Source organism: Mus caroli, unplaced genomic scaffold, assembly GCF_978045245.1.
Source record: "Mus caroli unplaced genomic scaffold, Mus_caroli_1 scaffold_18, whole genome shotgun sequence".
In the NCBI taxonomy this organism is placed as follows: domain Eukaryota; kingdom Metazoa; phylum Chordata; class Mammalia; order Rodentia; family Muridae; genus Mus; species Mus caroli.
In genome coordinates this window covers 44973049-45000245 of record NW_028227273.1, presented here as the reverse complement: position 1 = coordinate 45000245, position 27197 = coordinate 44973049, and the positions used below count along the sequence as shown (strand labels likewise).

At 44.8% G+C, this 27197-nt stretch overlaps 1 protein-coding gene across 2 annotated transcripts in view; it reads left to right on the top strand.

Moving 5' to 3' along the window:
• The window catches only part of Kif6 (kinesin family member 6), a 291775-nt gene that overhangs the window by 128361 nt on the left and 136217 nt on the right, over window positions 1–27197 (top strand). For both annotated transcript variants that reach the window (XM_085832936.1, XM_021149143.3), the window contains 3 exons: window positions 9611–9716; window positions 10922–11057; window positions 13661–13876. In XM_085832936.1, the coding sequence (XP_085689062.1) occupies window positions 9611–9716; window positions 10922–11057; window positions 13661–13876 (458 nt within the window). The remainder of the gene's footprint in view (window positions 1–9610; window positions 9717–10921; window positions 11058–13660; window positions 13877–27197) is intronic.

Sequence of the window (27197 nt, the reverse complement as noted above, 5' to 3'; positions counted from 1 at the left end):
GCTCGAAGGCTGTTTTAGTGTATATCTTGTTAAGGTTCTGGGTTTATTCTTTAATGCATTTCTAACCTAATTTGCTTTCTGTCCTGTGGTAAAACCCTGACCAAAAACAACTCAGGGAGAAAAAGTCTAACTTGGTTTGCTGGTTAGAGTTTATTATTGGGGGAAATAGAGACAGGAACCAAAGCAGAGAGGGGTGCTGCTCACTCGATTGCTCCCATCGACTTCTAAGCCTGCCTTCTTATAGACCCAGCTCCGCTCCCAGCCCGGGCGCGCCACCACCTACAGTGATCTGGGCCCTCTGATCATTCATCAAGAAAACATTCCCACAGACTTACCTACAGGCCAGGCTGGTGAAGGAGATTGCTCAACCAATGATTTCTCTTCTCAGGTAACACTCACATGAAAGTCACCTTAAGTTGATGAAAACTGAGCAGCATAATGTCTGTACGTGTGCAGGCACTCATGGTGGGGTATAGGGACGTGTGTGTGTGTGTGTGTGTGTGTGTGTGTGTAGTACATGTGTATGTATGTGTGTGGAGGCATGTGCATGGGTGTGTGTAGGTGTGTGCACATGTGTTGGTCTGTCCATGTGTGGGCATGTACACTTGAGTACAGGTCTCTGGAGAAGTCACAAGGTGCCCCTGGCTCCATAGTACTGGAACCTGTCTCCTGTGGGTGTTGGAGCCAAAGGCTGGTCCTCTGCAAGAGCAATATGTGCTTTTAAGGAGTCATCTCTCAAGCCCTCAGAAATTCCTTTTTTACATTTATAGTATTATATTATGTTTACAAGAGTTTTTCTTGCACGTATGTCTAACACACCACATGCCCACTAAGTCCAGAAGAGGGTGCTCGATCCCTTGAGAGCAGCGTTACTGGGCAGCCAGGTGGGTGCTGAAAATCAAATCTGTGTCCTCTGGAAGAGCAGCCAGTGTCCTTAACAACTGGGCCTGCCCAGAGAGTCTTTCCTTAGATGTAGATATGTAAGTGTCTGGGTGTATACGCTTGTACCTACACAAGTGCTAAGGATAACCCAGAGGGCCACCTTCAGGTACCTCAGGACCCCTTGTTTAAAATACTTAGCTATTTTATCTCAAGTACATTACAAAAATTAGTATTTGTATAAAATAGACATATAAAATCAATGGTATAGTTCTGGGTATTATAGGTCTTATAGCATACACGATAAGTGCAATATTGGAGCATAAGGCAAAAGTCCACCTTTCAAATGATAGATGCCTATTAGGCTGCTTTGTATTCATAAGTGCAAATCTTCCCACTCTCGTTGCTAGGAACATTTGGACCGTGGGCACAGCTAATGACATCATGTAGGTTTCCAAATGGGAGTTTCCATTATGAGAGGATTTAGTTAGATAGTTAAGGTGATGAATGGGCACCGTGTTTGTATGTGTAAACAGAGTGCAGCGTTTCTCCTTGGGAGGGAGCTTCCCAGTTAGGCTGGCATCAGAGAGCATCAGAGTTTCAGGCCTCTGCTTTCCCAGCCCTGGGATTGCAAATGCACACGACCCCCGACTCGAACCCAGCCCATCTGAGAAAATCTCCAAAGGAAAAAATAAGGGACCCTCCATGATACCCAAGAATTTCTTTCTTACCTTTCCTAATAACCATTTTTCAGGGAGAGTTTGCATGTTCATGAATCTGGCTTTTGTTTTAATATTTTATTTAATTTATTTTTAATCATATGGGGGGGGGGCGTTGTACACTTGAGTGTCCTGCCAGTGGAGTTCAAGAGAGAACATCAGATGTCCCGGAGCTTAAAGGAGGCCTGTGGTGTGCAACGGCAGCTGTAAAATAGCCAATCTCATCTCCACCTGACACCTGGTTTCAGATAGTCTGCTCAAAGGGTAATTAAGCAAAGCCAAGAGGAGCCATTAGGAACAGAAGCAGAGCCATGAAGTAAACAATTGGACCGCAGGAACAGAGTTTTGTTGGCTCGTTTAACCTCTAATTATTATGTTGTTCTAATCTTTATGCTATCATATTGCATCTAAGGATGTCTTTCTTTTGTAAATCTAGATTTAATTCAATAACAAGAACTTAAATGATAATAGGTGATTTGGCTTATATAAATTCACTTCTGATTCAGTACTGTGTTAACATGTTTCTAAATAGTTATGGAGGGTTATGATCCCAGAGGTTGAGTCCACGACCATCATGGCAGGGAGCACGGCAGCAGGCAGGTAGGCATGGTGCTCCTGCCATTACTAACAGCAACCACAGGGCAGAGAAGGAGAGAGCTAACTGGGATTGGTGTGGGCTTTTGATACCTTAAAGAGCATTCCGGTGACACACCTCTAACAACAAGGCCACACCTCTTAATCCTTCCCAAACCAATCCAATAACTGGGAACTAAGTGTTCAAACTCGTGAGACTACGGAGGTTGCTCCCATTCAAATGGCTACCAACTCACTTCATATTTTTACATCACACAAATCCTTTTAATCTGTCTCTCAAAATTTTTTACAAGCCTTTCTGTCTAATTAAATATGGGTGCATCGTAGACTGCACTTTAAAAAAATATAAACCAAGACTGAGTTAAAGTTTTTGCTAAAGAAATGAGCTGAGAATTGTATATTCAAAACTTTAATGTTGTCAATCAATTAAATCTTATTTAAGACAGGATTATGGAAAAAGTTTGAGATGTGGAGCACAGATTAGGAATATCTTCCACTACCTTCTACTAACGAGTAGCTGGGTATCACAGGAACCCTGAGGGGACTTTAGTTGTGGAGACAATGGCTTGGGAGAGCCAGACCTGTCCAATTGGCTTTTTATTCTTTTGACTTTCCCAGCAACCTTCTTCCTGTCTGTGAGCTCAGGCTCCATCCACCTGAGGTCTTTTGCTCTCCTGCATCTTCTATCTGCCACCTCTACTCCTTTCCCATGGCCTTGTTGGCCTTGTCTTGGGCCTCCCACCCTCTCTCCCCAGCCCCAGTCTCCGGCACTGGCCCCAGAGCTCTGGCCTAGCTTGGAGCTGGCCCACATCCCAGTCTTTTGCTTTGCCTCAGTGGCTGTCCCTGTTAGGTTCCTCTGTAAACTGACTGTTCTCTGTTTAAGCCTCTGCTGCACCATCCAGACCCACCCCACCTTGCTTCCGTTGTCACTGTCACTGTCCCTACCCCTGTGACTTGTCTTTTACTTTCTCCTGCCTACAGTCCATTCCCATCTAGCTTCTTTGCTCCCTAGCCCACAGTGCACCCTGTTCCCTCCTCTGAGTTAATTCCCCAGCTGTCATAGATTACATGAATAAGAACCGGTGCTTACATAGTGTTTGCCTATAGCAAGCAAGGAGTTTGGTCGTGGTGTGTAGAGTTTAATGAAGGAGTTATCAATACAGATGGCTAATTAATTTATATTATTTTTATCTCTTATTTTGGCCATAGGCATTCTAGTCACTTAGACACTGTACAAATTTTATAACTTATGATTATTTCCCTTTGGTGCAAAGGCATAAAAATAATCTTCATACAGAAATCTGTCCATTACTTCAAATCTTTGTAAATGTCTGGAAGTAGCAGCAGGACTGCAGTGGAGCTGAATAAATAAGTTGAAATGAGGGAGCAGTGGGCTGACCCACTCCAGTTCCCGGAAAGGATCTCTGATCCTTCATGTGACACCCATCGGTATCTCCCCTAGAAGGATCAGGGACATGGGTCAGTAGAGGGGAGTGCACATGAGTGACCAGGGAGACCTGAAGCATTGCAGGGAGGGTGGGAAGCAGTAAGGAGCCTGACATAATGTCAGCCAGCACCCAACTCTAGTCTGCCCTTCTCCCAAATAGGCATGGAACCTGGCAGGGCTGGACACACAGCAGGGCTGGACAGACTGTCCTAGGGGGATAAGATCAGGTCACTCTCCTTTGTCACCACCTGTCAAACAGGTTTGGTCTTAAGGATGAGACAGGAAAGTTGCCAGGAGAGGATGTGGAGGAAGAGGAACGCTCCTCCATTGCTGGTGGGATTGCAAGCTGGTTCAACCAATCTGGAAGTCAGCTTGGCGGTTCCTCAGAAAATTGAACATATTAATGCCTGAGGACCCAGCAATACCACTCCTGGGCATATACCCAGAAGATGCTCCAACATGTAATAAGGACACATACTCCACTATATTCATAGCAGCCTTATTTATAATAGCCAGAAGCTGGAAAGAACCCAGATGTCCCTCAACAGAGGAATGGATACAGAAAATGTGGTACATTTACACAATGGAGTACTATGCAGCTACTAAAAACAATGAATTTATGAAATTCTTAGGCAAATGGATGAATCTGGAAGATATCATCCTGAATGAGGTAACACAATCACACACACACACACACACACACACACACACAAACCCCACATATGATATGCACTCACTGATAAGTGTATATTAGCCCAGAAGCTTGGAATACCCAAGATACAATTCACAAGTCACATGAAACTCAAGAAGAAGTGCCAAAGTGTGGATACTTTGGTCCTTCTTAGAAGGGGAAACAAAATACCAATGGAAGGAGTTACAGAGACAAAGTGTGAAGCAGAGACTTAAGGAATGACCATCCAGAGACTGCCCCAGTTGGGGATCCATCCCATAAACAACCACCAAAACCAGACATTGTTGTGGATGCCAACAAGAGTTTGCTGACAGGAGCCTGATAAAACTGTCTCCTGAGAGGCTCTGTCAGTGCCTGACAAATACAGAAGTGGATGCTCACAGCCATCCATTGGACGGAGCACAGGTTCCCCAATGAAGGAGCTAGAGAAAGGACCCAAGGAGCTGAAGAGGTTTGCAGCCCCATAGGAGAAACAACAATATGAACTAACCAGTATCTCCAGAGCTCCCTGGGATTAAACCACCAACCAAGAAAACACATGGTGGGACTGATGGCTCTAGCTGTATATGTAGCTGAGGATGGACTAGTTGGTCATCAATGGGAGGAGAGGCTGTTGATCCTGTGAAGGTTGTATGCCCCAGTATAGGGAAATGCCTGGGCCAGGAATGGGAGTGGGTGGGTTGGTGAGCAGGAGGAAGGGGGAGGGGATAGGGGGTTTTCAGAGGGGAAACTAGGAAAGGGGATAACATTTGAAATGTAAATAAAGAAAATATTTAATTTTAAAAAAGATAAAAAGAAGGAAGGAAGGGAGGTAAGAAGGGTGGGAGGGAGGGAGGGAGGGAGGGAGGGAGGGAGGGAGGGAGGGAGGGAGGGAGGGAGGGAAGGAAGGAAGGAAGGAAGGAGAAAAAGAGTTTAAAAAAATTTAAAAAGTTGCCAGGAAAGGAGGGGCAAGCACATGGGCTCTGCTGTAGGCATGCTGCAGCCCTTCCTTCTGATTCTGACCACAGAAGAGGAACTGAGGCCAGAACTGTAGTTGTGCCAGAGTTGTGATGTAAGGAAACCTGTGAAAGGCTGTGGCCCTCAAGCTGTGTAGGTATGAAGGTATGGGGATCCCAGACACACCCCAGGTCAGAGTGTGGGTATCCCAGTCACATGGTGAGAGCTGGCATATCAAGGAGATCCACTCTACCTTTGCTCTGAACCAGGCTTGTAAGTGTAGTCATGGCCTCCAGGAATCTGCAAAAACACAGAGGAGGACCTCTACCAGCAGCTATGACTGCACTCATGTTTGTCCTATGGGGTCAATTGGAGAAAATCTCTTAGAGGAATTTCAGAAACCTATGGGTTCCATCTAAATGGAGGCACTTCACTGAGATTCAAGGGCTGGAGCCAGTGAATTGCTCTCATCACGGCTGCTGTCCAGCAGAGCAGAAAGCTTCAGTGGCCAGGTACACAGAGCAGCCAGGACCGGGAGTGGGGTGGCCATCTGGAGACTAGGGTATGAGGCTTGCTGAGGCTGGACCAGAGCAGGTGAGGGTAAAGGTTGAGGGACAGAAACAGCAGATAATGGCAGCTACCTGTAATCACTCTTCTTCATCGGCAGCATCTCACTGAAACTGCTTACATTCTACAGGGAAGCTAGCAGTTCCTCATCCACAGAGAACTTCGAGATGGACACCTGTAGGCTAGGAACCCAACAGGACCTGGATGGCCAAGAGATCATCCCGAGCCAAGCATCTGCAGAAGGCATGAGCCAAATAACCTACTGCTCACAACATAGACTGATCCAGTTCTTCCCTCCATACCCACATGTCACCAGCCACCATCAAGAGAAGTCTCACCTGAGGCTTAGTCTCCTGGACCTGAAGCCAGGCTTTCTAAAAGATGCTATCCTCGGGGTTTTCTCCTTCCACTTAGCCCACTGATACCCGTATCAATTTGTTCTTTTGTGTACCCAGCTAGAATATCAACCACTAATTTTAGGTCAGACACACTGACCTCGGCCTTCCACACAAGAGATGGGAACTTGGTAGTGAGAAATCCTTGGGACTGCTCTGCAGCTCTAGAGAGCCCAGAGACAGTGATGTCCCCAGCTGTGTCTCCACCAGCATGAGATCTGCATGCAGCAGCTTCCAGGCCTCCCAGTCAGCTATTTGGATCTCTTTTCCCTGTGTCCTAAATGCTAAGCATCTCTAGGTTTGCTGAAGGGATATTGTTTGAACACAGCAAGGTGAACACACCTTTAAAGAAACTGGCACCATGAGAACCCAAAATCACAATCAGCAAGGTTGAGTCACAGACCTCTCAAGAGCCTTCATCGGTTGTGTTTTAACTTTGCTGGAGGAAGTGCTTCACTGGGTTTTGAGGGTCTCTAAGTGGACTTCACCTCCTATACTCTCTCTCTCCCTCTCCCTCCCCCTCCCCCTCCTACTCCCCCTCTCCCTCTCCTTCTCCCCTCTTCTCCTTCCTGTATGTATGTACAGTGTGTTCTGTAGCTACCAGGCTACCAGCCAGCAGCAGGCCTTAGATTCTTGTTTCCATTCTTTTCCCCTCATGATGTGCTGGACCCTCCTTAAACCATGAGTCAAAACAAACATTTCCTCCCCGACTTGCATTTCCTCAGGGTATCTTGTCATAGCAATAACTCATAGTAACGACCATGAGTCATCAATACAATTCTCTGTGGACTTGGCAGTTTGTAGGCGTGTTCAACAACAACAAAAGTCAATTCATAAATGGGGTGATGGTTAGGGCTGTCAAATTGACAGACTAAAGCTCCCAGGGAGAGAGGCCTCTGAGTGTGCCTGAGTGGGGAGAGGCAGGAACCACCTTGACTATGTTAGTTGATGTGGGAAGGACCATCTAAATTGTAGGTAGGACCATTTCCTGTGCAGGATTTCTTGATAATCCAAAATGGAGGTGTGGAGCTGAGCAGCAGCAGACTCAGCTCTTTCCATTTCCATAAGATGGATGCAGTGTGGCTTCATGCTCCCACTGTCCTGACTCTGACCCTCCCTCCATGATGAGCTGAGCCTTGAACTGTAAACTAAAGCCCTTTCTCCCTTAAGTTGTTTTTGTCAGAGTATTTTGTCACAGCAACAAAAATTATAAACTAAGATAAAATGTGAAAGTCGCACCTGAAGGCAGCCTTAACAGTCACTACTTAGTTAATGGCAAGTGAGATGGCTCATACCTGTCCTCTCAGAAGGCTGAGACAGGAGGATTGTCTTGAGTTTGAGGTCACATATGAAGCCATCCTGGGTTATGGTAGAAGAGTCTGTTTCAGGAAAACAAAATAAAATCAGAAAATAGAACAACGCTACAAATCATCTCACATTTGAAAGTGTCGGGCATCTGTGTCAAAGGCTTGCAGGAAGACATGGAAACAAAACCCAAGTCTGCTCTGAAACAGAAAGTATCATATGCTGCGTGGGGCCGACGATAACAACGGTGGGAGGGAAGTGTGGGCCATGGGAAAGAAATTGAAAGTATGCAGACATTTTCATCTTGTTAGGAAGATATGGAAGGACTGCTCTGGGGCCTGGCAGCTTAGACACTGACCAAGATCCTTCTGCCTTCTGCTTTCCTTGGTTAGGGTCAACAAGAGGGAGTGGAACCCATGAAATGAATCCATCTACTATCCTATATATTTGCACTGAGCATCTAATATTGGCAGTGGGACAAAAAGCACCAAGAATTATCTCATCATTCCTTATCATGTGTGTGTGTGTATGTGTGTGTTCATATGCATGCACATGTGTGGGACTGTGTGTACACACATGCCCAAGTATGAATTTAGAGGTCAGAAGTCCATGTTTGTTGTCTTCCTCTATCACGTCCCACCTTATATTTTGATACGGGGATCTCTCAGTGAACCTGGAGCTTGCCAGTTGAGCTGGACTAACTGGTACAGGTATCCTTCTTTTTCACTTACCCTGAGCTGGGATTGACAGGCAGGCACCCTCATTGCTGACTTTTTACTCGGGTGCTGGAGTTCTGAATGCAGGCTTCTTGATTTCACCGTGAACACCCTACTGACTGAGACACCTTTCCAGACCTGTTGTCATTCTTACGAAGTACGGTGTGTTGGAGAGCAGGATAGTCAGGTACATTCACAGATTCTAGAATGCTACGGGGACAGGAGATACTGCAAATGACATTGACAGCATGGGATACAGTGGTTGGCTGTTCCTCCCCAGAGGGAGGTCTTTTTTAAAGTGTGTGTGTGTGTGTGTGTGTGTGTGTGTGTGTGTGTGTGTGTGTGTCTGTAAGAATAGGAAGAACCTGAAAAGTATTGAAAGTAGAGAGAAGAAAGTCTGTCCGGAATAGTGATGAGGATGTCAAGGGACACAAGGAAGAGAGGATAGCCTTGAGAAGAAGGGAGTGTGTTATTAAATTACGGCTGAAAGTGTGGAGAGAGCCTGGTTGCTCAGGCAGGGCCATCGCCAGGATGGACAGAGTGCACAGGTCCATGGCAGCAGCTTGGGTTTTGTTTCCATGTCTTCCTGCAAGCCTTTTACACAGATGCCTGACACTGTCAGAGAGCACCTCACTCGTCCACAGGGGAAGTTCAGAGGCAGACCTGGGGGATCATGGGGAGATTGAGACGAGCCACTGTGGAGATCAAATGGCAATGTGGAACACTGCCAGGGGCCCACTGAGGCTGAGTACCATGCACTTTTGATGACACTAATGAAGGAATTATTTACTCTATTACTTCCCCTAATGATGTGGAAGCTTAGCACAGAGGCAAAGAGGTTCAGTGTGGCTGGGGTGGCAAGCATACAGAAATCTAAGGACTTAACTTAAAAAAAGAATTTAATTGCATGTATCTGCATGTGCACATACACAAGCATGAATGTGGCCATGCATGTAGTGCTCTTGGAGGCCAGAAGAGAGGTTTGGAACCCCTGAAGCTGAGCTACAGGTGGTTGTGAGCCACTAAACATCGGTACTGGGAACCCAACTCAGATCCTCTGTAAGAACAGTGAATGCTCTTAACCACTGAGCCATCTCTCCAGCCCCTCGGATGGCTTTTATATGGAGACTCGCATGTGATCACTCACTGGAAATTAACCAAGTAATTAGATGATTACAGATTTTCCTTTATCTATATGCTTCACCCCCTTCCCATTCACAGTCAGATCAAGTAATGAATTCTAAGAAAATATGGGCCCCATAGTCTCTACTCCAGATATTCTGCACGCAAGTCAGGCCATCAGGTTTCCTACGGTTCCTAGCTCATTCTTGCTTCTCATGCATTATGTATTTTTTTTTTAGGTTGGAAAAACTAATAGCATCCTATTTGGAAGACCAAGATCCAGAGAGTCGACTGGAAGTTGGCGCTGATATGCGTAAAATCCATCACTGTTTTCATCATTTTAAGGTAAATTTCAATGTTTCCTCTGGTCTCAGCCATATCCTGCCATGCTCCAACTGCAATAAAAACTCTTCCTGTTGACCAACTCTTGAAGAGCCAAGACCCAGCTTCACACATGCAGAAAACAGCCCGAGCATCCAACCACGCTGTGACAATCACTGAGCAGCTGCAGGAATTAGATCTAACTTTTCCACAAATAAACTCTGGCCATGGACTTCTAAGTCCTTTGCCAGGAATCTTTGCCTTGTGCCCAGAATATGTCTGTGCTGAAACACAGGAACACACACACACACATACATACACACACACAAACACGAACATGCAAATGTGTGCATATACATTTTCAGACAGTATCAAGATGATCATGCCTAGTTTCCCCCCTCCCCCCAGCACTTTAATTTATCTGAGTAATTTATTAATTTTCCTCAGTCTCTGAAGCTTAGCTTCTGTGGAGTATAAGGGAGGTGGGAATAAAATTAGTATTCACTTGTGATTTTGCACACTTTGTGAAGACCCTGTGCAATGATGAAGCCTTTAACCCTTCTCTATGGAGATGTGAACAAATCTCTGTTTAACTCAGATAAGACAGCAATGAACCAAAGAAACAATATCAACCAAGTCTATTTGAGTGAATCAAAGAATTTGTTGGGGTTCCAGAGCATTGGTGACTCCAAGGCACTTGCATTTTAAAAGGTTCCACCCCAGCATGAGTGAAATAGTGACACAGAAAACCTACCTAGGCAAAGCTCCCTGCACACTGTATAGGTCACCCTGCAAGCATCTTCTCCCTTTCACTGATTGTTTCCTGCTTGGTAACCTTGGAGGAAGAATCTTGTGAACCTTGTAAGTTTCAGGAACTTCCTGAGCCTTGGAAGTTTTATTTGCTACTGGCTTTGGCTTCCTGAGTCATAGCGCCCCCTCCTTTACTCTGGGGGAGGGGATACTTCAATTTTGAGTAAATACCTTTACAACAAGATGGGGGAGAAGTCTATAGGAGATACTATTGAAAGAGGAATTGACCAGTTTTGAGGAGAGAGAAGCTAAGGGAGAGGGGGATGGGATAGGTGGGAAGGAGGAGGAAAGGATAACCAGCAAACCCAGTGACTGCCTGAAAGACAAGGATAAGGGCAGAGCACATGCCCAGTGTGTACTAGGAACGGCAGAAAAATTAGAATATGGTGTGATTGTTAAGTTCTTATCTTAACTTGCAGAAGCTGTTGAACGACAAGAAGACCCTAGAGAATACTGTCTCCTCTGAAAGCACACGGCAAGCATGCCAAGAGCCATTGCGAGATGAAGAATATACAAAGCTCCTAGGTCTTCTCAAGCAGAGGGACAATGAGATCAGTATCCTTTCTAGGGGGAGATAAGTGACCCTCACTCTCCTGGTTTGGAATCTGCAGGTTCCCTCCCTCCTCCATGCTGCCTCCTATCCTGGTATCCCAGCCTTTCCACCCCAGCAAAGTAGGAGCTTGTTTTTTATAAGTTTACATGTGTGTGTGTGTGTGTGTGTGTGTGTGTGTGTGTGTGTGTGTGTTCACATGTGTGGAGGTCAGTTTTCTCCTTCCACTACATGGAACCTGGGAATCCAACTGAGGGCATCAAGCTCGGTTGCAAGAATCTTTTCCAGATGAGCCATCTCTCAAGCCCTGACACAGTTATCCTCACAAAGGACATTTCAGACCTTGGGATAGTACCATCCCTTAACACTAAATCTTTTGAAAGTATCTTTTGGTTGCTCTGTGATGGGCTTTGGGTTTTGAGACCAGAACCAGTAAGCTAGCTGGTTATCTTTAGCCGGCTGACCAGATGCCATGCTTGACCACACAGTCTCATCATGGCCCAGATTTTGTGGCTGCTGTGTGGGGGAAACTCAGAAGATGACTGAGAAAAGATGGCGTATAGTATTTAGTTTATGAAAAGCGGCGAGGTTGGCTTAGATGTAACTTTTTATTTAAAAGCCAGATCTCCTGCCCTGAGTCCCAAGTACAGATGTTTCCAAATTAGGCAGTGAGCTGAGTTTTGGGTGTTGGAGATAGAATTCTTCTTGGCTCCCAGAGGAAGCATCTTCTCAGGGTGCTGAAGGCCATGGCTGCTGGTGGATGTAGACGATGCCTCCCGCTGCAGACAGAAGGGATTGCTACTGAAAAGTCCCAGTGGGACTGCTTGGACCTCAGGCCTTTGGGGCATTTCCTCAGCATTGCTCCTCGTTTTTACCTTTCAATCTTCTTGTAAAAGACTGGACACTTTCATGACACTTACAGCCTTTAAACCCCCATAGGGAATGAGACTGCCAAAATTTTATAAATGTATATTAGTCATTAAAAAAAAACTTTACAAAGACACTTTCAGTGAAGCTGATGTGCAAATGACACAGGAGTTGGGGAAGTGGCTCAGCAGTTTAAAGTGCATACTGATCTTGCAGGAGCTGGAGACACAGGCCTGGGTTCCGTCTCCAACATGGGGCTGGGGACACATGAGCAAATATATCATGCTATATGTTCATGTTTGTACATCTGCTAAGAATGTGCACAGAGACTAGAAAAGGGTCCCTGCTCTTCCAGGGAGCTATGTTTATCTCTCAGCAGTCACGCCCCAGCACCCACATGGGGTGATGGACAATCTCCTGTCTCTAACTCTAGGGGATCGGATTCCCTCTCCTGACTTTGCAGAACCAGCACAGACACAGGCACACACAGACACACAGACACTCACACAAAAACAGAGAGAGAGAGGTAGACAGAGAGACAGAGACAGAGACAGAGAGAGGTGGGTGGGAGAAGCTTACAAGGTTAAAAGCCAACGCAAGCAGAGTTGAAGAACTGCCTCATTAGCTTCAGCCTCTAATTTTAGTTGAGTCTTAGCAGACCCCATGTCAAAATCAAGTCAGTTTTAGCCCACTTTATTATTCAGCCAGTAACGGTAAGTCCAACTGCAAATTACACCCCCACGCACGCCCTTGTCTCCAAGTGCCGCCCACAGTGTTGTCACCCCTGCGTTCCTTCCTTTTTTCCTACCCCATCCATCTCCAGGGATGGCCTCAACCCTGGCCCTCGCCCCAGTCTGTGTTCTGCTTCTTTTCTTGGCTTTGATCCTAGACTGGGATCTTCCCACTAAACACTCCTACCAACCTCTCAATACTTGCCACGGCTTATGAGCATCTATGCATTGAAGAAAAATGAAATGAGATGTGACAGAGAGGAACCAGTCCAGGCTGGCTTGCATGTGCTTATCGAAAAGTGAGGCGTGTGTGTGTGTGTGTGTGTGTGTGTGTGTGTGTGTATTCTGATATTGAGTATCTTCCTCAATCACTCTCTGTGTTATACTTTAAGAGAGTCTCTCACTAGAGCCTGGAGATTGTGGATTTGACCGCTCACACTAGCCAGAAGGCTCCGGGTATTGTCCTTGTGCCACCTCCCAGAACTGTTGGCAAGAAGTTTCACCCTCTCCGCCCAGCCTTTTGCATGGATGCTGAAAAGAAGACAGCATCTTACATAGACCAGTCATTAAGTTGACAAGGATGGTCTTGAATTTCTGGTCCTCCTCCTACCTGGAGAGTGTTGGGATTATAGGCATGAACTACACTGTCCAGCTCCGAGTGGTCCTGGGATGAACTCCGGGCATCATGTGTGCTGGGTGAGCACTCTGCCAACACAGATGCATGGCCAGGCTCACATTTTTCCTTTTCCATACCAATGTTAGTCGTCATTTTAAAGGTCTTTCAGTTTGATAGCTTTCATAGCACTGTGTTGCACTGAATGGCTGATTCCCTCCTAAGCTGCAGACACCTGCACATGCAAATTCATGGGGTCACTGTGTTCCTGTGGCCAGGCTGCACCAAAGGGCACTAGTCACAATTATTTGGTTGTAGGACAGTATTTGCTTTAGGAATTTTTGTCTAATTATGATCATCTCACAGGAGCCACTAAATCCTTAAATCAGATATTTAGATATCCTGGTCAATATGTTAAAAAAGGAAAAGAAGAAAACTCAGGATGCCCTCCAGAATTCAAGCCTAGAGAAAAGCGATACCAGGCCACCTCAGAACTCACCCTTCATCGCTGGGAGCCCAGCGGTTCCAAGGACCCCATTCTCCTCAGCCCTGAGCCACGCCCAGGACCTCAGCATCTGCAAGCACAGATCCAGCTTGCTCCACAAAAAAACAGGTGGGATGACAACATTTCCAGTACTGCTCATTATCCGTGATGGGTTTCCACATCACACCTGTCGTCTGAACTGTGCAAAGATGAAGGTTCTGATGATGTGTTTGTTAGAATGTTTTTTTTTTTTCAAGTGAAGTATTTGTTTTCCAACTTCAGAAGTGAGTTAGGAAGAATGGAGTCTATGGTGGCAGCACTGGATGTGGCGTGAGATGGGTCTGGGCACAAGTGCAGACGTTAGCTTCAGAGGAGGGGAAGGAACCCCTTTCTGTGACAGGAAAGCAAGAACGAGGTCCATGTTGTGGCACCAATGTGGAGATGTTGTCAATGCCCAACTCAGCTGTCCACAGCCAAATAACTTAAACACATCAATACTGCTTTTATCAAAGGCTGATTTTCTTTTCTTTTTTTTTTTTTTAAAAGCAAATTTATGAGGTTATAGGATTTCCCAGGGTTGGACTCATCTCTGCATTTTCCTTTTCTAACTGTCAATAGAGATGTTGGTAAGGCTTCTAAGGAGCTCATTAGAAGCCCAGTCTCCTTTGTGTGCATTAACCATTTGTAGACCAGCATGTTGTAGAGTCACGTGACTGACCCTGGCCTAGACCCTGAGGACTATGAAGGATGGGACAGAGGAATGGAGAGCGCCCCCTGTTGGCCATGTAAGATAGCATTTCCTGTGCACAAATTTGCTTAGAAACTTTCTAAGGCATTTAGCCTGGGAGAAGTTTACAAGTCTGGTGTCAGGCCTGTTCATTTTATTTGTCAACTTGTCACAATCCAGAATGACCTGGGAAGAAGTCTTCCATTGAAGAACTGTCTAGACTGGGTTAGCCTCTACTCTAGGCCTATATTCCTACAGGCCCTATAGGAATGTCCATAAGGGCTTGTCTTGATTTCTTTGACATGGTTTCGAGAACATGCTCCCTCAGGAATACAGAGATGTGTTGTGAGAATGAACATGGCCTTGAGCATGTAGAGCATCACTCGTGGTCTGCGCCCTGGGCTATGTAAGAGTGAAGGACCCTAGCAGAGTAAGCAAGCGAGGGTATCAGCATGTCTTCTCTCCTCCTGACTGTGGGTGTGAAGCTTAAAGTTCACACCTTAACTTCCCCCGCAGCACCAGTCTAGAATTGTGAACCAAGTAAACGCTGCCCTCCCCCTCGTGCTTTTGGTCAGGCTTTTCTGTCACAGTGGAAATGAAAGCAGCATAGGCCTTCTCTAAGCAGCAGACTTCGGTTATGAAAAACATCATGAAGTAACACGGAGACAGAGTATGTGAAATCTCACCCCTGCATCTTTAAATTCCACATCATCTTGTCTCCGTTCTTCCACAGCCCAGCAGCATGGGTTCCATGTTCTAGGGAAACAACAGTGTGTTTGTACAAGTGAGGATGACTGATCCCTCTCTGGCACTGATTGCACACAGCCTTGCTACATTCTGTGACATTCACTCTATTGGTTGGAATCAAACGGGCAGGATGTGGACTGCTGAGTCCTTTGGTTGACCCGTCCATTCTGAATGTATTTGTGGTGCATATACTCTAAGAAGTCACTACATTCAATATCTTTATTATGTGTATATGTGTTTATAGGTGTGGACATATGTCATAGCCTGCATGTGGGGGTCAGAGAACAACTTTTGAGAGTCCGGAGTCTCCCTTGGCACCATGCAGCTGCTGGGATTAAACTAGGCTGTCTTGCGGGCACTTTCAAGTTACTAGACTAAATTCTTGCCTTGAATTAACTCATTTAATCCTTATCCTGTGGGGTAGGTTTTCATTTTGCCCCAAGTTAAAGATGCATAAACAAACACAGTCTTTGACCTAGACCCCCTCTCTCCAAATGTCACTCGCCGTAGGGAATTCTCTGGCTTACCTTGCCTGGCCGGATCATGAAACCTTCCCTGAAAAAGAGATTCTGTCCTCTATCCAGTGGGAAGGGAAGCCACAGAGAGGCCGAGATGAGCATAGGCGTGCGCTGCCCAGCCATCTTACCCAACCCATTGTATCAGATCATTTCTTTGTGCCAGTCACATTTCTATAAAGCTATCCTCAGACCTATACATTAAAGGATTTTCTCTAGGTCTTTGGGTCTAGGCCTTCCTCCTGAAGACTCCTTGACCAGACACAAGTTGACTTTAAAAACAATCTGTTGCACTTCTCCTATTCCAGTCTATGTTTTGTTATAGGAGAGACATTGGTAGCCCATATGACAGATGAGGAAAGGTGTCTTCCCTCCTACCCCACACCAGCCAAACTAAAGGTGATTTTCAGTACCTGTGGGGGAACACCATGGCTCATAACGAATCCAACTCTAGTTTCTGAACTGTCGTGTATATGAAAAAATGCACTCAGATTCATCAACCCAACCATAGCTCTGGGCTAGACTTTTCAAATGTCTACTTCTTTCTGCACCATCTCCCTCCTCAGAATCTCAGAATGATACACACACACACACACACACACACACACACACACACACACACACACAGAGCATCTCATGCTCCTCCCTCCTTCTATAATTACAGTACACTTTTCCAAGGTCTCGCCCCTCCCTTGATCTTGCCACTGAGATGGACCGCAGTCTTGTTTGGAAAACAAATTAAGTTTACTTGAATTGAACATGTCTGAAAAAAAAAAAAGAAAGAGAACAAGAGCAATTGTCTTCAAGCTCCGAGAACAAATGAGGCCAAAGCGGTGGAGAGGGGCCGCCCGTCTGAAAGTCCTTTGGAGTCCTCCTAACTGCCATTGGCTGGAGTTCCAGGAGAATTGTAAATGGGAGTCAGCCGACAAATGGCCTGATAATGATCTAACCATTTGGGGAAGGGTTTGAAGGGGAATGGACTTTATTGTCTGGCAAAGACTACAAATAGGAATGAAAATTGGGGAGGAATTAGAGTCGCAGAGCAAGCGCCATGGAATGGGATCCTTGATTATGTTTAAGATCCTGGGAGCCGATTAGAGATGTTCAGGGCCGCAGAGGCTTATGTGTGGAAAGCTTATGTGAGCATATTCGAATACATCAGTAAGTTTGCTGTTTTGGAAGTTTTTCTGCCTTAGGAAGGTGTTTTTGTTTCTTTTAACCGTGCCAGGGCTCGTTCTAATGCAGATTAGCTCACACTGCCGGGGCTCCGAGAAAGTGTGGTCAAAGTGTGCCCCTTTCCTCCACTCTCTTCCACTCACCTCTGATGGAATGCCGAGCCTGAGCACCTTTGAATTAGAAAGTGGGGCTGGATTTACAGTTCACCGGAGAATCCTGAAGTCATTGTCCAAGCAGCTGGCCAGGTGGAAGAGAGTCAAGGCTTTGGGGCTTTGAGTGGTTGATGTGGAGACTGAATGTCTATTGTGGTTTCCTCAGAGAGACCAGAGGGATTGTTCAGACTCGGCTGGAGGGTCACACTGTTCTTTCACGGGGCTAGGGATGTGGCTCTGTTGGTAGAGTGCTTTGCCTAGCAAACACAAGCCTGATTTCCATCTGCAGCACCTCATTAAACCAGCTGTTTAGTGTGGGGTGGGGTGGGGTGGGGGCTAGGGTAAAATGATGTCTCCGTACTTAAGAACTTATATTGCTCCTCCAGAGGACCCAGGTTCGATTCCTAACACCCACGTGGCAGTTCACAGCTCTGTAACTCTAACAGAAAGCCAGACACAGCAGCATGTGCCTCTTATCCCAGCACTGGTTGGGCAGAAGCAGGTAGATCCCAGGAGCTCACTGGCCAGCCAGCCTAGCTGAATGAGTGATCTCTAGGTTCAGCAATAAAATAAAATAAAATAAAATAAAATAAAATAAAATATAATAAAATTCCTGTCTCTGATAATAATACTGATGATAATGTTGATGATAACAGATGATGATGGTGATGGTGATGGTGATGATGACGACGACCATGTTGTGGAGGGGCTGGTGATATGACCCATAATTAAGAGCATGTGAGCATGCCGTATGCTTGCAGAGATCCTGGCTTTGTTTCACAGCACTCATATTGAAAAGCTCCAGGAGACACCAATGGGGACAAAATCCACCTTTATGCTTCCCAGAGAAAAGGTATCCTTGTAGAGCCCAGGACTTCCAGTCATTGATGACCCTGTCAGTTCCTGGGGAAAATGCATCTTTCAAACCCTTATTTGAAAGGCACGTAGATAAGGCAAGGAAACAAGAAGCCAGGAGGGAGAAAAGGCCACACACAGATGCTCAAGCGTGCAGATGGCAGATATCTGCTCTCAAGTCCGAGCACTCCCAGACTTTTATCTTGTAGTCTTTGTGAGCGCAATGAGGTCTTACCTCAGACTTCTGAAATGAGCAATGGTTTCTGTTTGGTTTGGTTTGGAAGCACAGTGACCTTTGTTGAGAAGGAATTTCTGATGTTTAGCTAGCTGCAGTGGACAGCATGAGCTCTTAGATGTTCTGTCCCAGCCTGCTTCTGTCACCTTGACACAAGCTAGAGTCATCTGGCAAAAAGAGCCTCAGCTGAGAAAACGCCACCAATCCAAGTGGCCTGTAGGCAGGTCTGTGGCACATTTTCTTGATCTATGATGAATGTTGGAGAGCCCAGCCCCACCATGGTGGGTTCTATAAGAAAGTCAGCCAAGCAAGCCACAGGGAACAAGCCAATAAACAGCATTCCTCCAAGGCCTCTGCTTCAGTTCAGTTCCTGCCTCCAGGTTCCTGTTCTGTCTGAGTTCCTGTTCTGACATCTCTCAGTGATGGACTGTGGTTAGGACATAGAAGTCAAGTAAAATATTTTCTCCTCAAGTTGTTTTTGGTCACAGTCTTTATCACAGCAATATAAAAACAAACTAAGGCAAACATTATCTGTCTCTATCTATGTCTATCCCTTTATATCTGTCTACCTACTTCTGTTCTACATTTATCTATCTATCTCTGTACCAATTGATCTTTTTTGGAATCACCATCTGTGAGTACCTGTGGTGTTTTGAGTCTAGTTGGAGCAATACATCAGTGGATAGAGCTGTCATTCCAGGGAGTGAAATTTCAAGGGAAACAGCTGGCATGGTTCCTCCAGAAAGTAGTCCAGGGCTAGGGAGATGGATTTTTTGATAAAGTGCTTGTCTTGTGAGCACAAGGATATAAAGAGAAGATATGTATTGTATGGATGTATTACCTGTCAATTAAAAAGCTTATGTCCTATGGCTTCGGCAGGAAATAGAAGGTGGGACATCTGGGGTGGGGGGAAGAATTCTGGTTTAGAGCCAGGCACAGGAAGATCTACCCAGGAAGATGTGAGGAGCAGGACACAGGACACATTGTACCTAAGCAAAGACAGGTCACCAGCCACATGACAAAATGACAAAATGTAGGTTAAAATAAATGGGTTATCTTAAGTTACAATTCTAGTCAGAGAAGAGCCTAGTTATATGGCCAAAGTATGTGTAAATATATTTTGAGTCTGAGTCTTATTTCTGGGAGCACGAGGCTGGGAGGAAGAACCTGACGTAACTACCACACAATGTTGGATGTCAATTTGTTGTAGTAATTTTTAATCTTTGTCAGGGCTTTCGACCTTGTCTTTGATCATTGAGTTCGTAGATAAAAGTTTTATATTTATACAAATATAAATATAGTTTTATTTTATAATTAATGCACTAGAGCTGGGAAGATATCTTCCCTCTAAGCTATTAGAATCTACTTCCCCCTCAATAACCCTGAGCTATAACTTGCCATATTCCATCAGGACAGCTCTTAACTCCAATTGGCCAGCCCTCATGGCCACATTTTCACGACTCACCTACACCATGGCCTCTTCTCCTCTCCACCCTTTACTCTCTGCATGGTCCTGCCTGGGAACTGAAAGCTCACCTACCTCTCTTCTGCCCAGCTATAGGCTGCCAGCATCTTTAGTCAACCAATAGTTTCAAATTAAGAAGAGTTTCAAATGATCTCCTCCCTGGGGGCAACCAGGAAGGGGGGGGTCGTATTTAGCATTATAATACATAGCCAAAGACCAAACCTAAGCACAAGGATCTGAATTCATTCCCCAGAACCCACATTAAAAAAAAAACGTTAAGTGTTATAGTGCCCACAGGAGGATCCATCAGCTATCTGAGGTCCTAACTTAGTTCCCTGCATAAGACCCAACGTTTATAAAAACATGTCTGCATTAAGCCAGTCATGCTGGTGCATGCCTTTAATACCAGCACTTGGGAATTCAGAGGCAGGTGGATCTCTGTGAGTTGTGGGCCAGCCTGGTCTACACATCGAGTTCCAGGCCAGACAAGCTATATAATGAGACTATCAAACATAAAACAAAACAAAACAAAACAAAACTCCACAAGCAAAACAACAAAAACCATCTCTCAGTTGCTCTGACATCACAAGCCAGAATCTATCACCCTCTCAGATGCTCTGACATCACAAGCCAGAATCTGTCACTCTTTTCTTGTGATAGCCATGTCTAGATGGCTTCCCTTGTAGCTGTGCTGCAGTTTACCACACAGATGCATGTGTGTGAGACAGGAATTGTGAGTGGAAACATCTGTCTGCACTCTGCACAGAGTGTGCAGGAAGGCCTCTGTTTCTGTCACACTGCCTTTGTGCTTTCTGGGTCCCCAGAGTCAACGACTGGAGCCTGATGAAGGTGTCGCTGACGCGTTGAATGGAGATGTCTCACACATTTGTAAGATTCATCAAATGAAAATAGAAACCATGCAGTTAAATCCGAACTCCTGATGAAGACGTGCTTTAAATTGCATGGGTCCCATGCAATATTGCAAGTAGCGAGATACACTTCTGCTGAAACAAACAAACAAACAAAAAACCATTGATTGTCTGAAATTCTAAATTAACCAGGAGTCTTAACTACCCCACCCCCATCCCCCAAAAAAGTCCTAATCCTGGCTCTGACCTTTGTAATATTGCTTTATTGCAGGAATTCACAAGCCATCTGTAATGGGCCACTGTGTGGGGCTCAGTGACAGTGTTTGTCTAGCATGCACAATGCTTTGAGTTCAATCCCTAGAACCAAATAAAAGGACCCGTTCTAGAGGAAAAATAGGGAAGTCTATGTAGTTGGATTAGTGTGCAAATCATTGAGGGTTTCTTTCGTGCGGATGACTGGAGTCAACCCTCCCATCATGTTAGCACTGAATGCTGCACCTTCTGATCTTCCTTCTTCCCTCCACTTCTTTCTGCCTCATCCCAATTCTCATTTCCTGAAACAGGAAAAAGCAGGCAGATTCCAGCACCGAACACTTTCAAAGTTTCTCCTTAAGTATTTTGGTGACTTCCCACAGACCACAGGCCACATTTGTTCTGTAGCATACTGGAAAAGTATGCAATGAACTGTTTGCTGTGGGGATGGACCACTGTGAAATACTTTCCTGTGTTCACCGATTTATGCAGATTCATAATTAGAGGACCAGCACCCAGTCTCTGCCAGGCCCAAAGGAACCGGTACCCAAACTGTCTACTACTAGTCTGACCATAGTACTGGCTAAATCTAAGTGTTGATGGGCTCCTTATCTTGTGAGTGTCTTCCTAGAACGAAGTCCTTTTATTATGCTTATTTTTGGAATTAAATCTAATGACTAAAGCTATTACTGATATTAGGATTGATAATGTAGTTCATTCTACTGGGAGTATCTCAGGTATCTGGAAACACTCCAAAGTTTCCAAAGCTGACAAGAGGAATCAAGCATTATTATCTGCATACTAGATTCCATGGAAATACCTGCTGTGCTAATGACCAAGCATGAAACTGGGATAGACAAGGGGTACTTAGGAACTTCCTGAGGCAGAAAGACCGAGGAGCTCTCAGAGCCAAGTTTCTGGGGGGGGGGGATGTCAAACGCCTTAGAGAAGTTAGCAGATTCAATAAAAGTATTGTCATTATACACACAGACACACACACACAGACACACACACACACACACAGTGTTTTGCCCATTTTCACTCCTAATAAAAGCCAATTCAAAGCTCTCTTGAGCCATTAGGGCATGAGGTTACTTTCTGTGTTTGTGCTATTGAGACATATATCTCTCTTCTTTAAGGGGTTTTCTATCTTTTTAAAGGATTTTTTTTAAATTCTGTGGGTTTGTGCATGCCTGTGTATGGATATGCACATGATACAAATGTCTGCAGAGGCCTCTGAATCCCCTGCGGCTGGAGCTACAGGCAGTTGTGAGTTACCCAATGTGGGTGCCGAAAATCAAACTCACTCCTGTCCAAGAGCGGTACGTGTAGAGCCATGTCTTCACTTCTGGGTGTTTCATTTCCACAAAAACTAAACACCTTTTGAACAAGGCTTAAATGATGCTTTGTGAGACTGGAGTGGCCTCACCAACACATTCAACCAACCAAGTGATAGATGGTGGCCATTTGAAGAAACACCCTTAACAATTTCCATCCCCCTTCATGGCCAGTTACCATGCAGTAACATAACAGTTGTGCAGTTTAAATATGTGTTACCCTTTTGTTCATGTGAGTTTGTATCAGTGATCACAAGGTAACCCCTAAGCAGTTCCCTCCATGAAGCTGTGCAAATATCAAGTCCTGTGTCTCTCACGGTAAAACTCCCGGCGAATTCTACAATTTTGATATAACCTGAGGAAGAGTAGATCTAACCATTAGCCCGCCGTGCTCAAGATAACATTGCAACTAAATCATTTCAATCACGGTCGTGCAAGAATACTACAGATGCATGCTCCACACAGCCCCTCCCATGCTGGCAGAGCACACGGGTGCATACCCGCTCTCCCAGTTCGCCTCATCTTTCTCCTGTAACCTGTCTTATTCCGTGCTTCCCAGAGTACAAAAGCATCCTGCTGCACATGTGATGCAGCATCATCAGAGAGATAGATTCCCTAGTGCATAGGTTAAATTCCAATCCATTCAACTCCTTTAAGTTCAGCAGCCTTTGGCTGTAAGCACCAACATTTCTTGTCTCCTGTGGTTCCACGTTGCCTCTGACCCACCAGTTCCACAACATACACGGAACCAGCATAGCTGTCAGACAGAGGAGATGACGGCAAAGTTAACACTTTATCTAATGCGATTCTTTGTGATTTCTTCACCCAGGCTGAGGATGGCTTTCTGATAACATCGTACAGGGCAGGAAATGTAATTTAGCACTCGACTGCTCTCTGAACTCACCGAGTTCTGTTAAACTTACTGTGTCAGCTCGGATAGACAGCAGACAGGCTCCTTTTCAATCTTTCTAAGCAGAAGTAAAATCCTAATTGATGACCGTATCCATTTCCTAGCTTCATTGTTCATTACCTCTCCCTGCTTTAATTACACATTCAGCATGAGGTAATCAATTCTTGCCATTAGCAAATGGAACCCGCAGGAGCTCATTTTCCCGGAGCTCATGGCTTCAATGCTCAATTTGCCATTTCTGCAGGATAGCTTTGTTTTACAAAAGATCGACACCAGGTCTGAGACCCTATTTTTCACCAAGCAGAAACAGGTGATCTTGCTGTTAATGCTGTGTGATGTGTTCAAGGAAAGAAATTCCCCTCAGCCTGCACAGTCCACAGGCAGCAGAAGTTTAAAATGTAAGGCAGGTGTGGTTGTTTAAATGAGAAGAGATTCCCCCCTTCCCCCATAGGCTCAGATATTCGAGCACGTGGTTGCCAATTGGTGAATTTGGAGATTTGGGGCATGCAGGCTTGCTGGAGCCTCGTCTGTCTGTCACGTGGGCTGAGTTCTGAGATTTCTTAACTCTCCCCTGCTGCCAGTTTGCCCTCTGTGCTTTATGCTTGTGGTTGAAGACGCAGGTTCTTAGCTCCCTGTTCTGTCCACCATGCCTGCCTGCCATAGCTCCTCACTAGAATGGAGCCATTTCTCTGAAACCATCAGCCCAAATAAAATAATAACTAAATACAAAAAGAATAAAAATAACACTATTAATAATGGTGTATTATATATGATAGAATATATTATCAATCATATGATACTATATAATAATTATTAATATTAATAATACTAATCATGTTAATTATTAATATTATATTATATTAATATATTGTTAATAGTATTATATTGTATTAATTATATTGTATTAATGATAATAATAATATTTCTTTCTATATAAGTTGTCTTGAACATGGTGTTTTTATTACAGCAACAGAAAACTAACCAATACCACAGTCACTGGATTCCTGTTGCAGCCACATCAGATTTTTCAGTGACACTCGCTGTTGCCCCCTCCTTCCCACATTTCCCCATCACTGCCCCAGCAAAAGCCTGCTGTAAAGCCAAGGCGCTCTGACCCTAATAGCCTTCTTCTTCCCTGAGTCTGGAATTGACTCCGTATTGTGCCTCACTTCTGTAATCGCAGCACCCGGGAACCTGAGGCAGTGGTGTTACCACAGGTTGGAGGTTAGACAGGGCTACAAAGTGAGTTTCAGACCAGCCTGGGCCACATTCCGAGAACCTGTCTCCAAGTTCACAAAAGGAAACAAAAAAGAACTGAAGTGTAGGCAAACCATTATGCAGCTCAGGTGTTTCCTCTGGTCCGGATATGAGGGTGGTGTGGGATCCACAGGACAGTGCATTCTATAGTCACCTGACAGGAGGGAGTGCCATTTGGTGTGAAGACAGGGACAATGTGGGGGTGGGGGAAGGAGGGGAAAAGAAGTAGGAAGAGGAGGAGGAGGCATCTTACCCAGGAATGCTGCTACCCTCACCTTCCTGAGGAGACTCCCAAGGTGCTCCACTATGCCCAGTCCACATCCAGCATTTACTGATGGGGTTCAAGGAGCCAGGAAAGAGCAGGAAGCAAGCACAGTTAGCTGTCCTCCAGGAAATGAGTCTGAAAGGAGTATACGCATGAGAAAGCTGGACCCTAGGCTTGCCATCCGCAGCCCGTCCAGTATTACAGGAATTTGCTGTCTATGTGGTGACTGCCTATAATTAGCAAAAAGAATGTCACCGGAAGGGCCATCTTTCATTTGGCAAGTGATGCTTGCAACATTTGCCTTTTAAAAATCAAAAACAGTACAAGTAGCAGTTTCCTGAAATTTTCCCTTAATCTTCCAGTTTATTACCTTATTTTTAACTACTATTCTTAAAATCATATTTTTATGAATTGGTACATAAATGTATAAATACATGTTATTATACATAAATAATCAGTATACATCTAGTTATTAATTTTGCATTAGTATATTTATAACTATATAGTTTTATTCATGTGACTATACATAAAAATTTAAATAATATAAATATCAAGTAATATTAATATTTATAATTATAATGTATTTTGTAAGTAATCAACAATTGAGCCTACCAGTTATATATTACTTGAAAATATGTAAATTTGGTATATATATGTATCATTTGTATATATATATGTGTGTGTATATATACATGTATATACATATATAATTTTGTACATATATTTATCATCTGTATATATAAAAACCTATGCTGTAGGCTGGAAAGATGACTTAACGGTTAAAAACATCTTCCAGATGTTCTGAGTTCAATTCCCAGCAACCACAGAGTGACTCATAACCATTTTAATTGTGATTTGATGGTCTCTTCTGGTGCGTCTGAAGACAGTTACAGTGTACTCATTAAAAAAAAAAAAAAAGACCAAACAAACAAGCAAAAAACTTCTCTATGCTATAAGGCTGATGAGACCACAGCTCATGGCCCTGGATCTCTGCTATGCCTTGTGTGCAGTTCTAACCATCCAGCCAGTACCATAGTCCATGGCCTTGGATCTCAGTCCTCTCTGTTCCTACTGCCCAGCCTTGTACTCTGCTCATTGTTGGTAGTGAGCATGTGCAGTAGACTTGACTAAAAGCATGTGATTGGCTCTTCCCACAGTCCCCCTGGGTCCTGTTCTCTGTAAAGATGGGTGACAATTCAGTTTTCTGAGGGCTTAGTAGCTCTTGTTTTCAATTCGTATTTCCTTTTCCCATTTTTCTCTTTGTCTTTCCTTTGGTGGGCCGGCCCCTGAGACCACCATAGGGCTTGAATGTACAACTATTTTTTATATCTAAAAGGGGAAGTCCCACTTTCAGAAAGGGTGCCAGACAATATCCCTTCAGTAACTTGATTTTAAAACAAGTTTTCTTTTATATTCAGTTAGCACCCAACACCCTAGCATCTCCTCTTCCTCCATAATTTTGCTTGAATACATTTACTAGAGTGACCTGGTGCTGCCCCCTTTAAATAGAGAGAGTTTTACTGAATGCATTCATTTGCAAATTGTCTATAGCTATTTTTACAACTCTAGAAATAGGTAGGGTAGATACAACAGACATTACTTGGCACACAAGAGAAAACCCTATGTTCTTCTAGGTTCTTTACAACTATTTTTTTAAAGTGGGTTATAGAAGAAACTTTAAAGCAGGTGAGACTTGTCTGAGCCATCTGGCCTCCTCTTTACTGTTACAGCCTCAGTTGTTGGAGAATGTCTTGTCTTATCTCTTCTTTTCCTTCTAATTGACAAGAGTTCTCCATCTCTCCCTCAACCTCTAAGGGCAAAGAATCTCTGACCGGGTGGGTGCTCTGGAGGGAGGAACCAGAGGCTAGCCTTAGTAAGCAGTAGGCAAGGCTCATCGGTGAGAGCCTTTGCAGAGGAGTCTGCAAATGGAGGCTGACAAGATCTTCAAATGGAGGAAGAGAAGGCTCTTGAGCCTGTAATGACTAGCAGGTCTCAAAGGCAGGTCGCAGCTCTGCCAGGCACTGGTAAACATGGGCTAAACTACTGAACAGTTAACAGACTGGATTCCTGTTAGCACCTCACAAGGCTCTTGCATGTCCTTGATAATATAGGCTTCTTCCCCCGCCTTCCACCTTCTTGGTTTATGGAGTAGAAACTGTCTTTAAAGACTAGAGCTAGGGATATGCTTATTGGCAAACACGGTTGACTTTCTGGCGATAGATGGCTTACCAACTGTTTCTTAGATGGCCACTTACAGAAATGTGAAGAGGCGTGGGTTGGGGAGCGGGCTGTATAGTGAGGGGGAGCTGGAGCTGGGATCTATACAAAGAACATTATGGGAAAGTTGGTGAGCTTGCCTACCTGATAGCAGGGAGAGGAGCATGAGAGCCCTTGACCAATCCAAAGTGACTGTCACTAAGGGCGACATATCTCACTTTCAAAGGTCTGAAATGAGCTAGGGTTCCTAGCAGCTTGGGATTAGTGATTAAGAGTCCTGAACACTGAACCAGTATTGACTGATGGTAAATGTACTCAATCACCAGTCCCCACCCCCCTCTCCTCTCTGCACACAGACCATCTACCCTGGATGCTGGGAAGTTAAAAATGAGGTCTTCAAGTTCAGGCCAGCTGCTGTCAGAAGCCTGCCATTCCCGGGGTAGTCCTCAGCCTCAGCTAATGACAACAGAC